Raw genomic sequence first — 16796 nt, 5'->3', positions numbered from 1 at the left:
CCTGGTCAAGATTTTACTAGGGGACAAATAGACTTGGGGGGGGAAAGATTATACTGGGAGACAGACTGACTTGGGGGGGATGCACTATGGGACAGATTGACCTCGGGAGGATTAAACTGGAGGACAGACTGACCTGGGGGGGATTAAACTGGAGGACAGACTGACGTGGGGGGATTAAACTGAAGGACAGACTGACCTTCTGGGGATTAAACTGGAGGACAGACTGACCTGGGGGGGATTGAACTGGAGGACAGACTGACCTGGGGAGGATTAAACTGGAGTACAGACTGACCTGGGGAGGATTAAACTGGAGGACTGACTGACCTGGGGGGGATTAAACTGGAGGACAGACTGACCTGGGGGGATTAAACTGAACGACAGACTGACCTTCTGGGGATTAAACTAGAGGACAGATTGACCTCGGGAGGATTAAACTGGAGGACAGACTGACCTGGGGGGGATTAAACTGGAGGACAGACTGACCTGGGGGGGATTAAACTGGAGGACAGACTGACCTTCTGGGGATTAAACTGGAGGACAGACTGACCTGGGGCTGATTAAACTGGAGGACAGACTGACCTGGGGAGGATTAAACTGGAGGACAGACTGACCTGGGGGGGATTAAAATGGAGGACAGACTGACCTGGGGAGGATTAAACTGGAGGACTGACTGACCTGGGGGGGGATTAAACTGGAGGACAGACTGACCTGGGGAGGAATAAACTGGAGGACTGACTGACCTGGGGGGGGATTAAACTGGAGGACAGACTGACCTGGGGAGGAATAAACTGGAGGACAGACTGACCTTCTGGGGATTAAACTGGAGGACAGACTGACCTGGGGCGGATTAAACTGGAGGACTGACTGACCTGGGGGGGATTAAACTGGAGGACAGACTGACCTGGGGAGGAATAAACTGGAGGACAGACTGACCTGGGGAAGGTTAAACTGGAGGACAGACTGTCCTGGGGGGGATTTTACTAAGGGACACATTAACCTAAGGGGAAGGGGGAAAGATTATACTGGGGTAAAGACTGACCTGGGGAGATGCACTATGGGGACAGATTGACCGGGAGGGGGGGGGAATTTACTGGGGGACAAATTCGCCTGGAGGTAAAGAATTATACTGAGAGACAGAATTACAGAATTACTGGGCGGGGATATACTGGGGGACAGAATGATCTGGGGTAAATTTTACTAGGGGACAAATAGACTTGGGGGGGGGGGGGAGATTATACTGGGAGACAAACTGACTTGGGGGGATGCACTATGGGACAGACTGACCTGGGAAGGATTAAACTGGAGGACAGACTGACCTGGGGGGGATTAAACTGGAGGACTGACTGACCTGGGGGGGATTAAACTGGAGGACAGACTGACCTCCGGGGGATGCACTATGGGACAGATTGACCTCGGGAGGATTAAACTGGAGGACAGACTGACGGGGGGGGGATTAAACTGGAGGATTGACTGACCTGGGGGGGATTAAACTGAAGGACAGACTGACCTTCTGGGGAATAAACTGGAGGACAGACTGACCTGGGGCGGATTAAACTGGAGGACAGACTGACCTGGGGAGGATTAAACTGGAGGACAGACTGACCTAGGGGGGATTAAACTGGAGGACAGACTGACCTGGGGAGGATTAAACTGGAGGACAGACTGACCTGGGGAGGATTAAACTGAAGGACAGACTGACCTCCGGGGGATGCACTATGGGACAGACTGACCTGGGAAGGATTAAACTGGAGGACAGACTGACCTGGGGGGGATTAAACTGGAGGATTGACTGACCTGGGGGGGATTAAACTGAAGGACAGACTGACCTTCTGGGGAATAAACTGGAGGACAGACTGACCTGGGGGGGATTAAACTGGAGGACAGACTGACCTGGGGAGGATTAAACTGGAGGACAGACTGACCTGGGGGGGATTAAACTGGAGGACAGACTGACCTGGGGAGGATTAAACTGGAGGACAGACTGACCTGGGGAGGATTAAACTGAAGGACTGGCTGACCTGGGGGGGGATTAAACTGGAGGACAGACTGACCTGGGGAGGATTAAACTGGAGGACAGACTGACCTTCTGGGGATTAAACTGGAGGACAGACTGATCTTCTGGGGATTAAACTGGAGGACAGACTGACCTGGGGCGGATTAAACTGGAGGACAGACTGACCTGGGGCGGATTAAACTGGAGGACAGACTGACCTGGGGCGGATTAAACTGGAGGACAGACTGACCTGGGGGGGATTAAACTGGAGGACAGACTGACCTCGGGAGGATTAAACTGGAGGACAGACTGACCTGGGGCGGATTAAACTGGAGGACTGACTGACCTGGGGGGGATTAAACTGGAGGACAGACTGACCTGGGGAGGAATAAACTGGAGGACAGACTGACCTGGGGAAGGTGGAAAGATTATACTGGGGTAAAGACTGACCTGGGGAGATGCACTATGGGGACAGATTGACCTGAGAATTTACTGGGGGACAAATTGGCCTGGAGGTAAAGAATTATACTGAGAGACAGAATTACTGGGCGGGGATATACTGGGGGACAGAATGATCTGGGGGAAATTTTACTAGGGGACAAATAGACTTGGGGGGGGAAGATTATACTGGGAGACAGACTGACTTGGGGGGATGCACTATGATACAGATTGACCTTGGAAGGATTAAACTGGAGGACAGACTGACCTGGGGGGGATTAAACTGGAGGACAGACTGACTGGGTGGGGATGTAATGGGGGACAGACTGATCTGGGGGTATTTTACTAGGGGAATAATTGACCTGAGGGGAAGGGGGAAAGATTATACTGGGGGAAAGACTGACCTGGGGGGATGCACTATGGGACAGATTGACCTGAGGGGGAGGGATTTTACTGGGGAGCAGACTGCATTAGTGTTCTACCTGGCATGCCCAAATGTGCTCCAGTGTTTTCCAATCATATCAATGCCCCTGGAACAATGAAAACCTTCACTATCCATTTCTGTGCACAATAAATGCACCATGTTTTTTTTTTTTTAAGGCCCACTGATTTCACAAAAGGGCCCTATTGTTTTTAAATGCTTTTGAAGCCTTAAACTTGTAAAATGTAAACAGATTATCCTCAATACTCACTTGAGCTGATATCTGGGGAAGATTCTTCCTCTTTAATAGTCACCATAAACACTTCATCCTTCATAGACTGATGACCACCCATCACATACGTCTCTTCTTCTTCCTTCTTCACCTCGGCTTTTATATCAATCAGTTCCTCACCCTAAAACCACAAAATGATAACAAGGACCATCCTCAAAACATAAATCACTAATACCCGGAGATCGCAGAGATGATCATCTCATACATTTTGGAATCATTTTTAAGTTTTAGATGCTCTAACCCCAGCTACCTGATGATGGTGAGGGATGGTGTGACCTTCCTGTGTAGAATCCCAGGAATACGTGTGTCTTTCTGGAATCTCTGACTCCTCCATCACCCCATCCTCATCATCCTCCTCCTCTTTTATCTCTTCTTTAACCTCAACTGTAGAATCTCTCAGGTTTCCACTCTGAATATATAATAAAAATGACATCAATGGTAACAATGCAGATAATGTACAGATACTAATGATACTATCAGTGACTGTTCCTCATCTACCTGATGATGGTGAGGGATGGTGTGACCTTCCTGTGTGGAATCCCGGGAATACAGAGGATGGGGACGTCTCGATGGGGGGTTCCTGTAGCTGGATGACTCCACCATGATGTCCTGGTACAGATCTTTGTGTCCTTCTGGAATCTCTGACTCCTCCATCACCCCATCCTCATCCTCCTCCTCTTTTATCTCTTCTTGACCATCAACTTTACAATCTCTCAGGTTTTCACTCTGAATATATAATAAAAATGACATCAATGGTAACAATGCAGATAATGTACAGATCCTAATGACACTATCAGTGATTGTTCCTTATCTACCTGATGATGGTGAGGGATGGTGTGACCTTCCTGTGTGGAATCCCGGAAATACAGAGGACGGGGACATCTCTCTGGTGGGTTCCCATGACTGGATCCATCTGTAGGAAACACACACACTGACTGAATCCATTGTTTCTATGTGTTTATCAGATGATGGGGGATCTAGGTGGATCCTCCGTACTGCTCTCTCCTTTCCAATAAAGTCTCCTCTTACCCGGTGATGTGAGAGGCGGCTGACTGTCCATCATGATGTCCTTGTAGAGATCCTTGTGTCCTGAAGATGGATCATTGGATTGGTAACTGATTTTCAACCGCTCAGGTGTCCTCTTTACTACTTCATTAATCCTGCACACAATTAAATCATCACTAAGTACACTAAGGTCAGGTCTGTGTTATATTAACCTCCCTGGCGGTATTCCCGAGTGTAGCTCGGGGTAAAGTTTCAGTACCAAAAGCGGTAACCCCGAGCTACACTCGGGCTTACCATGCGGCGCTGCTCCGGCATCTGTTCTTCATTTACATTGTCCTACGCTCCCGCGACGTCCCTCCTGCGGTGTCCCCGGCAATGTAATCCGGCGGATGCCGGCATCTGTCATCTGGGTTCCGTCCCCTGTGAGCGTCGGGACGTACGGGGGACGGAACGGCGGGAAATTTGAAAATGACAAAAAGTGACATTCACTCAATACACTAAAATCACATAGTAAAACATTACTGTATCAAACCATTTCACATACATTTTGTCCCTAGTGCTTTGTCCTGTGTTCTGCCTGCATTTGTACCGTTCTTTCTGCCTGGAAACTGAGAAACGTCCATGGTGTCCAAAAAGTGTCCCTTTAGGTCAAAAGCGGTTTTAGACCAGCTAGAGAACAGCGATAGTAAATTAGAACCACTTGCAGAATTGAGTGATGATTCGTGGGGAAATTCGTCATCAGACACTGAAAACGATTTTGCGACTTTGCTCAGCGATGTGCGAACTTGGCGCTATATTTCAAATTTCAGTGTTTTTGGTTTAATTATATTATTGAATTAAATTTATTATATTATTATTTTTTATGATTATTTATTAAATTATAATTTATGATTTCGTGTTTCACATTTTATCATACCCAGGATGTTTCCTAGACTCTTGTTCAGACAGATTTCAGTGAGTTATTCCTAAAAATTTCAGGCCTACAATAAAAGAAATACATATTTCCATGCAAAAAAATGTACAGCTTTGAGCACAGAAATATGGACATAATCAGACCGCTAGGGAGGTTAATAGAGATAAGAGTGATGTCATGTGACCTCCCAGAATCCTCCTCACCTACCTGATCAGGTTTAATACCCTCCATCTGTGTCCGTCCGCCCCATATCGGCACTATATATCTCTAAAAGTATGCAGTAAGCAGATCTGTATTTGCATTGTGAGTAGAGTTGGGACTGGCCAGAGAGGGATGACTTTGATGCAGTTGGTCAGCTTGGACATGTATTGCAAGAATTCCAGATTTCTTGAGATATAGAAATGTGTAAGAGTGTATAGCAGTGTGCAGAGCATTCATCTAGAATGTCTATAATATCCTTTCATTTACTTGAAGGTGGTCCTTATCTATACTTATGTATGTGGTAATGTGATTTGGATAAATGGCTCTATATTTAGAATGTATCCGGTTTATAAACCAGAGGCTCTGGATGGACGGTTGGATAAATGGTTCTATATTTAGAATGTATCCGGTTTACAAACCAGAGGCGCTGGATGGACGGTTGGATAAATGGTTCTATGTTTAGAATGTATACGGTCTATAAACCAGAGGCTCTGGATGGACGGTTGAATAAATGGTTCTATATTTAGGACGTATCCAGTCTATAAACCAGAGGCTCCGGATGGACGGTTGGATAAATGGTTCTATATTTAGGACGGATCCGGTCTATAAACCAGAGGCTCCGGATGGACGGTTGGATAAATGGTTCCATATTTAGGACGTATCCGGTCTATAAACCAGAGGCTCCGGATGGACGGTTGGATAAATGGTTCCATATTTAGGACGTATCCGGTCTATAAACCAGAAGCTCCGGATGGACGGTTGGATAAATGGTTCCATATTTAGGACGTATCCGGTCTATAAACCAGAGGCTCCGGATGGACGGTTGGATAAATGGCTCTATATTTAGGACGTATCCGGTCTGTAAACCAGAGGCTCCGGATGGACGGTTGGATAAATGGCTCCATATTTAGGACGTATCCGGTCTATAAACCAGAGGCTCTGGATGGACGGTTGGATAAATGGCTCTATATTTAGGACGTATCCGGTCTATAAACCAGAGGCTCTGGATGGACGGTTGGATAAATGGCTCTATATTTAGGATGTATCTATAGTGCATCGGCTGGAGATAAAAGACGACACAGTGACTACCTCCTCTGTGTAATCCAGTGCAGTCTCCTCTCTCTCGTTCTTCTCTCCCAGAACTTCCTGCCTTTCCCTTATATAAAGCCTTGTCTTTGTATTACATCACTTCCTGTCTGAGTGGGTCCACCTGCAATAAGTGATATCGCCATCTTCTGGTAATTTTAATAACTGCGTCCTACATTATGTTTTAGTATTTTCTCCTCTGCCTTGTAGCTCATTCTTCAGATTTGTATCAAAAGTTTTCCAGGTACCGTGTAGCATAAAATGTCAAAAGTAGTACCACAGTTCAAATATATTATATATATTGAGGAATGGAGATGGACCTTTTATATGGTGTCCAGTATCTCCTCCTCATTTGTTGGGAACATGACGTTATATTGAGGAATGGAGATGGACCTTTCATATGGTGTCCAGTATCTCCTCATTTGTTGGAAACACGATGTTATATTGGGGAATGGAGATGGATCTTTCATATGGTGTCCAGTATCTCCTCCTCATTTGTTGGGAACATGACGTTATATTGAGTAATGGAGATGGACCTTTCATATAGTGTCCAGTATCTCATTTGTTGAGAACATGACGCTATATTGAGGAATGGAGATGGACCTTCCATATGGTGTCCAGTATCTCCTCATTTGTTGAGAACATGACGTTATATTGAGGAATGGATATGGACCTTCCATATGGTGTCCAGTATCTCCTCCTCCTTTATTGGGACCATGACGTCATATTGAGGAACAGAGATGGACCTTCCATATGGTGTCCAGTATCTCCTCCTCCTTTGTTGGGAACATGACGTCATATTGAGGAACAGAAATGGACCTTCCATATGGTGTCCAGTATCTCCTCCTCCTTTGTTGGGAACATGACGTCATATTGAGGAATGGAGATGGACCTTTCATATGGTGTCCAGAATCTCCTCCTCATTTGTCGGGAACATGACGTTATATTGAGGAATGGAGATGGACATTATATTGAGGAATTATCAATCCCGGCAAGGCTGGCTTTAGTGGCTTCTAGAGGTGTAAGAGCCAAGGAAGGGTCATCCTTGAAGTGGAACTTCAAATGTCACGTTAAAGGATTCCAATGGGCCACTGAAAAAAACTTTGTGATCAATAAATAATGCAGTGGAAGTCGTGTTGTCTCTTCCCACCTCCTGGTGGTCCATCCTTCTCTTTGGTTCCATTGATGATTACACACACACATATCACACCTCATACATCAAATCCAGGAATGAAACCATAAACATCATTTTGACAAAGTTTTATTATTTACGAAAGTGAAACTAAAGAAGTAAAATCAAACTGAAGATTGAAATACAACCTATGTGTCGCATTCAATCCAGAAAGCTTTATTACACGTAGAAGGATCGTTATTTTGGTCATGTGACCGTAATCTTCAAATCTTATTGGACTTTTTAATTTTTCTTTTCAACTGCTAAGACCATTCTGGCCCCTCCCCCCCTTGGAAGGTCTGAGGCTCATCGGGTTAGAATTATTCCGTTACAGCCTTGAGTTCCCGGTTTTTTTAGGACGTTCTGAACCGTGTTTTTTCGCATGCTGAACAAGTGTCTGTTTCAGAGTGAAACTTTTCCCGCACTCGGTACAGCTATAAGGACGCTCGCCCGAGTGAGTTTTCTGGTGTCCAACAAAATTTCTTTTTCGAGCGAAACATTTGCCGCACTCTGAACACGAATATGGAAGCTCACCCGAGTGAATTTTCTGGTGAGTAACAAGGCTTGACTTGGCCGTGAAACATTTCCCGCACTCTGGACATGAATAAGGACGCTCGTCCGTATGAACTCTCTGGTGAGCAATGAGGTGTCCTTTTAGGGTGAAACATTTCCCGCACTCTGAACATGAATAAGGACGCTCACCTGAATGAATTCTCTGGTACATAACAAGGTTTCCTTTACAAGTGAAAGATTTCCCGCACTCCAAACATGAATAAGGACACTCGCCGGAATGAGTTCTCTGGTGGATGACAAGGTTTTGTTTCCAACTAAAAGATTTCCCGCACTCCGAACATGAAAAAGAAAGCTTACCTGAGTGATTTCTTTTGTGATTTGCAAGGTTTCTCTTCGTAGTGAAGGATTTCCCACACTCAGGACATGAATACTGACCCTCGCTTGAGTGACTGCTCTGGTGTAAGTCACGGTGTGCTTTTGAGTAAAAACATTTTCCACACTCCGAACATGAATAGGGACGCTCACCAGTGTGAATTCTCTGGTGTGCGCGAAGGTTTCCTTGGGCAGAAAAACATTTTCCGCACTCTGAACAGGAAAAGGGACGTTCCCCTGTATGGATTCTCTGGTGTTCACGTAACCTTCCATGGGCAGAAAAACATTTTCCACACTCTAAACAGGAAAGGGGCCGCTCACCCGTGTGAACTCTATGGTGTTTAAGAAGGGATTCTTTAATAGAAAAACATTTCCCGCACTCTAAACAGGAAAAGGGACGCTCACCCGTATGAATTCTCTGATGTGTAATAAGGCCTCCTATTACAGAAAAACATTTTCCGCACTCCGAACAGGAAAAGGGACGCTCACCCGTGTGAATTCTCTGGTGTACAACAAGGCTTTGACTTATAGTGAAACATTTTCCACACTCTGAGCAGGAAAAAGGTTGCTCTCCCATATGAATTTTCTGGTGTGCAAGAAGATTTGTTTTACTAGAAAAACATCTTCCACACTCTGAACAGGAAAAGGGACGCTCACCCGTATGCGTTCTCTGGTGTGCCTGGAGGCCTCCTTTTATAGAAAAACATTTCCCGCACTCTAAACAGGGAAAGGGACGCTCACCAGTGTGAATTCTCTGGTGTATAAGAAGGGTTTCTTTCCTGCGAAAACGTTTTCCGCATTCTGAACAGGAAAAGCATTTCTCTCCTGTATGAATTCTCTGGTGTGTACGAAGGTTTGCTTTAAGAGAAAAACATTTCCCACACTCTAAACAGGAAAAAGAACAGTCAGCCGTATGAATCCTCTGGTGTTTAACAAGGTTTTCTTTCTTAGGAAAACATTTCCCACACTCTAAACATGAATGAGGATGCTCGGTCTTGTGGGATATCTGGTGTTTAAGAAGTGCATTTTTCTTCGTGAATGTTTTCCCGCACACCAAACATGATATTGAGCTCCCTCTTGTGTGAGCTCCCTCATGGCTTGAAGAGGATTTCTGGGGATTGGATGAATCTGTTGATCTGTCAGCACTGTGAGAACCTGGATGGGCATCTGAAGTCATAGTATGGGATCTATCAGAAGGTTCCTCAGGATTAGAAGGATCCATTGATCTTAGATGGACATCTGAAGTCATAGTATGGGATCTATCAGAAGATTCCTCCGTTTTAGAAGGATCCATTGATCTTAGATGGACACCTGAAGTCCTAGTATGGGATTTATCAGGCAATTCTTCGGGATTAGAAGGATCCATTGATCTTAGATGGACATCTGAAGTCATAGTATGGGATTTATCAGAAGATTCCTTAGGACTAGAAGGATTCATTGATGTTGTCAACCAATAAAATGTTACATTTGGAGAACATTGTGCAATGTCTGAAGGTATATTAGGACATCTTTCTGACGTATTTAAATTCCAAAAGTACTGTCCATCTGCTGAAAAACAATTGTTGATATATGTTATGTTTGTTTTTATACTCCTCAAATTCAGAAGTCATGTCTATCAAATGGTACACCCAATCCATACTAGGTGACAGTAGATGTGCATTGAGGACATTGTTATCATGAATATCATGAAGAATAGTGATGGAGCTTCCTCCACCTCATTTCCTGAAAACATTTTAAAGGATGAAGATATACAGTTCATATGATTTACAGCAGTGGGGGGGGGGGGTCTCAAGTTTGACTTCTGACATCACCAGGGAGCTGCACATAATATTTAGCGTATTTCAAGTTCCAGAAAACCGTCAAGACAATGGACCTATTGCAGTGGATGGTCAGAGACAGTACTTCATGCTATAGGAGAGGGTCAGAGTTCCAAAACATGCTACAAGAGTAAAAAGAAAAAGGAAATTCATCACTGAAACATTGTAGACTGTTTACTATGCTTCAGCTTGTGAATGAATAGGAAGCCATTGTACAGAGACTTCTATTCATTCATCTGCAGTGCAGCTGAGGCTGCAGAACAAGAGAAAGGGAAATAGATCCCTTCATCTAAAAGAAAAAAAAAGAGACAGGGGTGTTCAAGGGGGAGTACTAGGGGACAGACTGACCTGGGGGGGATATACTAGGGGACAGATTGGCCTTGAGAGGGGGAGAGGGGAGGATTATGTTGGGGGATAGACTTCCCTGGAGGGATGTATTAGGGGACAGATTGACCTGGGGGGGGGGGGATTGTACTGGGGAATAGGCTGACCTAAAGAGATTATACTGGAGGACAGATTGACCTGGGGGGGAGGGGGAGGGAATATACTAGAGGACGGACTGATCTGTGGGGAATATTAGGAATATTAGGGGACAGACTCACCTGGGGGGATATACTAGGGGACAGATTGGCCTTGAGAGGGGGAGAGGGGAAATTTATGCTGGGGGATAGACGTCCCTGGAGGGTTGTATTGGGGGACAGATTGATCTGGGGGGGGGGAGTTGTACTGGGGAAAATACTGACCTAGAGAGATTATACTGGAGGACAGATTGACCTGGGGGGAGGGCGAGGGAATATACTAGAGGACAGACTGATCTGCAGGGATGTACTGAGGGGCAGGTTGACCTGGGAGGATTCCAATGGGGACATTTATTGAGGGGGGAGAGGGAAGGATTATGCTGGGGGATAGACGTCCTTGGAGGGCTGTATTTGGGAACAGATTGACCTGGGGGGGGTTATTGTACTGGGGAAGAGACTGAACTAGAGAGATTATACTGGAGGACAGATTGACCTGGGGGGTGGGAATATACTGGAGGACAGATTGGCCTTGATGGGGGTAGAGGGAAGGATTATGCTGGGGATAGACCTCCCTGGAGGGCTGTATTGGGGGACAGATTGATCTGGGGGGGGGAGTTGTACTGGGGAAAAGACTGACCTAGAGAGATTATACTGGAGGACAGATTGACCTGGGGGGAGGGAATATACTAGAGGACAGACTGATCTGTGGGGATGTACTGAGGGGCAGGTTGACCTGGGAGGATGCTAATGGGGACATTTATTGAGGGGGGAGAAGGAAGTATTATGCTGGGGGATAGATGTCCCTGGAGGGCTGTATTGGGGGACAGATTGATCTGGGGGGGTGGAGTTGTACTAGGGAAAAGACCTGGGGGGAGAGGGAGCGAATATACTGGAGGACAGACTGTTCTGTGGGGATGTACTGGGGGGCAGGTTGACCCGAAGAGATTCTAATGGGGACATTTATTGAGGGGGGAGAGGGAAGGATTATGCTGGGGGATAGACGTCCTTGGAGGGCTGTATTTGGGAACAGATTGACCTGGGGGGGTTATTGTACTGGGGAAGAGACTGAACTAGAGAGATTATACTGGAGGACAGATTGACCTGGGGGGTGGGAATATACTGGAGGACAGATTGGCCTTGATGGGGGTAGAGGGAAGGATTATGCTGGGGGATAGACATCCCTGGAGGGCTGTATTGGGGGACAGATTGATCTGGGGGGGGAGTTGTACTGGGGAAAAGACTGACCTAGAGAGATTATACTGGAGGACAGATTGACCTGGGGGGAGGGAATATACTAGAGGACAGACTGATCTGTGGGGATGTACTGAGGGGCAGGTTGACCCGAAGAGATTCTAATGAGGAAAGATTGGCCTTCAGAGGGGGAGAGGGAAGGATTATGCTGGGGGATAGACGACCCTGGAGGGCTGTATTGGGGGACAGATTGATCTGGGGGGGAGTTGTACTGGGGAAAAGACTGACCTAGAGAGATTATACTGGAGGACAGATTGACCTGGGGGGAGGGAATATGCTAGAGGACAGACTGATCTGTGGGGATGTACTGAGGGACAGGTTGACCTGGGAGGATTCTAATGGGGACATTTATTGAGGGGGGAGAGGGAAGGATTATGCTGGGGAATTGACATCCCTGGAGGGCTGTATTTGGGAACAGATTGACCTGGGGGGTGGGGGGTTATTGTACTGGGGAAAAGACTGACCTAGAGAGATTATACTGGAGGACAGATTGACCTGGGGGAAGGGAATATACTAGAGGACAGACTGATCTGTGGGGATGTACAGAGGGGCAGATTGACCTGGGAGGACTCTAATGGGGACAGATTGGCCTTGATGGGGGTAGAGGGAAGGATTATGCTGGGGATAGACCTCCCTGGAGGGCTGTATTGGGGGACAGATTGATCTGGGGGGGGAGTTGTACTGGGGAAAAGACTGACCTAGAGAGATTATACTGGAGGACAGATTGACCTGGGGGGAGGGAATATACTAGAGGACAGACTGATCTGTGGGGATGTACTGAGGGGCAGGTTGACCTGGGAGGATGCTAATGGGGACATTTATTGAGGGGGGAGAAGGAAGTATTATGCTGGGGGATAGATGTCCCTGGAGGGCTGTATTGGGGGACAGATTGATCTGGGGGGGGTAGAGTTGCACTAGGGAAAAGACCTGGGGGGAGAGGGAGCGAATATACTGGAGGACAGACTGTTCTGTGGGGATGTACTGGGGGGCAGGTTGACCCGAAGAGATTCTAATGAGGAAAGATTGGCCTTCAGAGGGGGAGAGGGGAGGATTATGCTGGGGGATAGACGACCCTGGAGGGCTGTATTGGGGGACAGATTGATCTGGGGGGGGGAGTTGTACTGGGGAAAAGACGGACCTAGAGAGATTATACTGGAGGACAGATTGACCTGGGGGGAGGGCGAGGGAATATACTAGAGGACAGACTGATCTGTGGGGATGTACTGAGGGGCAGGTTGACCTGGGAGGATTCTAATGGGGACATTTATTGAGGGGGGAGAGGGAAGGATTATGCTGGGGGATAGACGTCCCTGGAGGGCTGTATTTGGGAACAGATTGACCTGGGGGGGCGGTTATTGTACTGGGGAAAAGACTGACCTAGAGAGATTATACTGGAGGACAGTTTGACCTGGGGGGAGGGAATATACTGGAGGACAGACTGATCTGTGGGGATGTACAGGGGGGCAGATTGACCTGGGAGGACTCTAATGGGGAAAGATTGGCCTTGATGGGGGTAGAGGGAAGGATTATGCTGGGGGATAGATGTCCCTGGAGGGCTGTATTGGTCAGATAGATTGATCTAGGGGGGGGGAGTTGTACTGGGGAAAACACTGACCTAGAGAGATTATACTGGAGGTCAGATTGGCCTGGCGGAGGGGGAGGGAATATACTAGAGGACAGACTGATCTGTGGGGATGTACTGAGGGGCAGGCTGACCTGGGAGGATTCTAATGGGGACATTTGAGGGGAGAGAGGACTGATAACTGATAACTCATGGGGCCCCCGGGCATTAAGGAATCATGGGGCCCCTGTGTCCTTGCCCACATTCAAACCACACCCAAAAAAGCCTATGAAAGCTACCAGGGGCATCTCATGTGGCCCCTTACTGACCCCGGGCCCTTGGGCAGTGCCTGAGTTTTCAAATGGTCATTCCACCCCTGGGCGGGGGTGGGCAAAGAATTATACTGCAGGACAGATTGACCTGGGAAGGGATTACACTGGGGAAAAATTGACCTGGGGGAAGGTGGAAAGATTAAACTGGGGATCAGACTGACATTGAGGGGGGATTATACTGGGGACAGATTGACCTAGAGGGGAAGGAATGTACTAAGGGACAGATTCACCTGGGACTGAGGGGGAAGGATTACAATGGAGGACAGATTGACCTCGGGGGAGAAGGAAGGATTATACTTGGGGACAGACTGCCCTGGGGAAGGTGTATTGGGAACAGACTGACATGAGGGGGATTCTACTGTGGGACAGACTGACCGGGGAAGGGGGGGGGGATTGTACTGGGGGACAGACTGAATTTAATTTAATAATGTCCCTTAAGCCCCTCCTACTATTAACGCATTTTGGTCACACCCACTCTTCACTGTGGCATACTAAGCACAGTTTTTATCAAACAATGGGGCACAACCTTTACACTTGCACACAGGCCTACTGATTTCATAAAATGGTCCTATTTTTCCTAAAACCATTTTGAAACCCTGAACGTGTAGAAGTAAAATGTGAAGTTTCTGCTCATTACTCACCTGAGCTGATTTCTCGAGAAGATTGCTCCTTTTTAATAGGATCCATAACCTCATCCTCCTTTGTACATTGCTGATCACCCATCACATACATCTCATCTTCTTCCTCCTTCACCTCAGCTTTTATATCAATCAGTTCCTCACCCTAAAACAAGAATTGGAAAAAAGGACCATCCTCAAAACATAAGCACCAATACCTGGAGACCTCAGAGATGATCATCTTATACGGTTTGGAATAATTTTAAAGTCATAGATGGTCCAACTCCTCCTACCTGATTATGGTGAGGGATGGTGTTACCTTCCTGTGTGGAATCCCGGGAACACAGAGGACGGGGACATCTCTCTGGTGGGTTCCCATGACTGGATCCATCTACCTGATGATGGTGAGGGATGGTGTGATCTTCCTGTGAGGAATCCAGAAAACAGGGACATCTCTTTGGTGGGTTTCTGTAGCTGGATGACTCCACCATGGTGTCCTGGTACAGATCTTTGGGAAACTCTGACTCCTCCATCACCCCATCCTCATCCGCCTCCTCTTTTATCTCTTCTTTAACCTCAACTTTAGAAGCTCTCAGGTTTCCACTCTGAATATATAAAAAAAATGACATCAATGGTAACAATGCAGATAATGTACAGATCCTAATGATACTATCAGTGATTGTTCCTCATCTACCTGATGATGGTGAGGGATGGTGTGACCTTTCTGTGTGGAATCCCGGGAATACAGAGGATGGGGACATCTCTCTGGTGGGTTCCCATGACTGGATCCATCTGTAGGAAACACACACACTGACTGAATCCATTGTTTCTATGTGTTTATCAGATGATGGGGGATCTAGGTGGATCCTCCGTACTGCTCTCTCCTTTCCAATAAAGTCTCCTCTTACCCGGTGATGTGAGGGGCGGCTGATTGTCCATCATGATGTCCTTGTAGAGGTCCTTGCGTCCTTCTAAAGATGGATTATGGGATCGCCAGATGTTTTTCAACTGCTCAGATGTCCTCTTCACTATTTCTGTTATCCTGTGTGTGGTTAAATTATCACTAAGTACATTCCCGGAATCTTTGTCTCCTTATGACAAAATTCTCAAAATAAAAAAACATGTAAGAGTGTATAGCAGTGTGCAGAGCATTCATCTAAAATTTCCATAATATCCTTTCATTCACTTGATGGTGGTCCTCATCTATGTGGCCATGTGATTTGGATAAATGGTTCTATATTTAGGATTTATCCGGTCTATAATGCAGAGGCTCTGGATGGACGATTGGATAAATGGCTCTATATTTAGGATGTATCCGGTCTATAAACCAGAGGCTCTGGATGGACGGTTGGATAAATGGCTCTATATTTAGGATGTATCCGGTCTATAAACCAGAGGCTCTGCATGGAAAGTTGGATAAATGGTTCTATATTTAGGATGTATCCGGTCTATAAACCTTAAGTCGATGGAGGAAGAGGATGGACATGACAGTGGAGGAAGAGGATGGCTTACTGGGTGTATATATGATAATATCTTACTACCTTCTCTGTGTAATCCAGTGATGGTTCTTCTCTACTCGTTCTTTTCTTTCACAAAACTTCCTGTTCTTACCTTATGTACAGCCATGTATTTGTCTTACATCATTTCCTGTTCCTGTTTTCACTACTTCCTGTCTGAGCGATCCAGGCTAAGAAATATCGCATTCTTGTGGTGATTGCAATAACTGCATCCTACGTTGCGTAGTAATATCCTGCCCTCTGTCCTGTAGCGCGTTATATTTCATACATTATGACACACATTGAACTTCAGTTAAATCTGAATCAATAGTAGAATATTTTAACTCTATTACTTCACCCTCTGCGGAATACTGATGTGTTCTTGTTCACATATTATAAAATATAAAACATTTTTTGGATAGATGTATATTTATTCCCTCAGATTATTATGTTTTCTGAAGGCAGTGGCCCTCTAGAATACAATAGTGGTCGTTGCAATTTTTTATGTTGTCCAGGGTCTCCTCCTCATTTGTTGGGAACATGACATTATATTGAGGAATGGAGATGGATCTTTCATATGGTGTCCAGTATGTCCTCCTCATTTGTTGGGAACATGACTTTATATTGAGGAATGAAGATGGACCTTTCATATGGTGTCCAGTATCTCCTCCTCATTTGTTGAGAACATGAAGTTTTATGGAGGAATGGAGATGGACCTTTCATATGGTGTCCCGTATCTCCTCATTTGTTGGAAACATGACGTTATATTGAGGAATGGAGATGGACCTTTCATATGGTG

At 46.2% G+C, this 16796-nt stretch overlaps 2 protein-coding genes across 5 annotated transcripts in view; both read right to left on the bottom strand.

Annotated features, from left to right (window-relative positions):
• Positions 1-16134, bottom strand: part of LOC149440487 (uncharacterized) — a 67317-nt gene extending 51183 nt beyond the window's left edge. For 2 of the 4 annotated variants that reach the window (XM_089658526.1, XM_089658527.1), the window contains exons 1-6: positions 6353-6429; positions 4174-4304; positions 3960-4057; positions 3643-3870; positions 3395-3553; positions 3124-3265 (exon numbers count right to left, since the gene is read on the bottom strand). In XM_089658526.1, the coding sequence (XP_089514652.1) occupies positions 3124-3265; positions 3395-3553; positions 3643-3870; positions 3960-4057; positions 4174-4207 (661 nt within the window). In that variant the 5' untranslated portion in view covers positions 4208-4304; positions 6353-6429. Of the gene's footprint in view, positions 1-3123; positions 3266-3394; positions 3554-3642; positions 3871-3959; positions 4058-4173; positions 4305-6352; positions 6430-15409; positions 15544-16042 lie in introns of those variants that run through there. The other 2 variants (XM_089658529.1, XM_089658530.1) reach the window with 2 other exon arrangements.
• On the bottom strand, positions 7595-10263 carry LOC149440488 (uncharacterized). The gene has a single exon (XM_089658547.1). The coding sequence runs from the start codon at positions 9841-9843 to the stop codon at positions 7849-7851; it is 1995 nt and encodes a 664-aa protein (XP_089514673.1). The 5' UTR covers positions 9844-10263; the 3' UTR covers positions 7595-7848.
• Positions 16135-16796: the final 662 nt, after the last annotated feature.

The sequence above is a fragment of the Staurois parvus genome, unplaced genomic scaffold (assembly GCF_062004578.1).
Source record: "Staurois parvus isolate SC_StPar_1 unplaced genomic scaffold, SC_StPar_1.0 ptg001079l, whole genome shotgun sequence".
Taxonomy (NCBI): Eukaryota; Metazoa; Chordata; class Amphibia; order Anura; family Ranidae; genus Staurois; species Staurois parvus.
The sequence above is the reverse complement of the archived record's forward strand: the minus strand, read 5'-3'. Positions and strand labels throughout refer to the sequence as shown.

What these genes read in the sequence shown, in the direction of transcription:
- LOC149440488 (XM_089658547.1), bottom strand. Translation starts at nt 9,843, where the DNA reads ATGAATCCTTCTAGTCCTAAGGAATCTTCTGATAAATCCCATACTATG.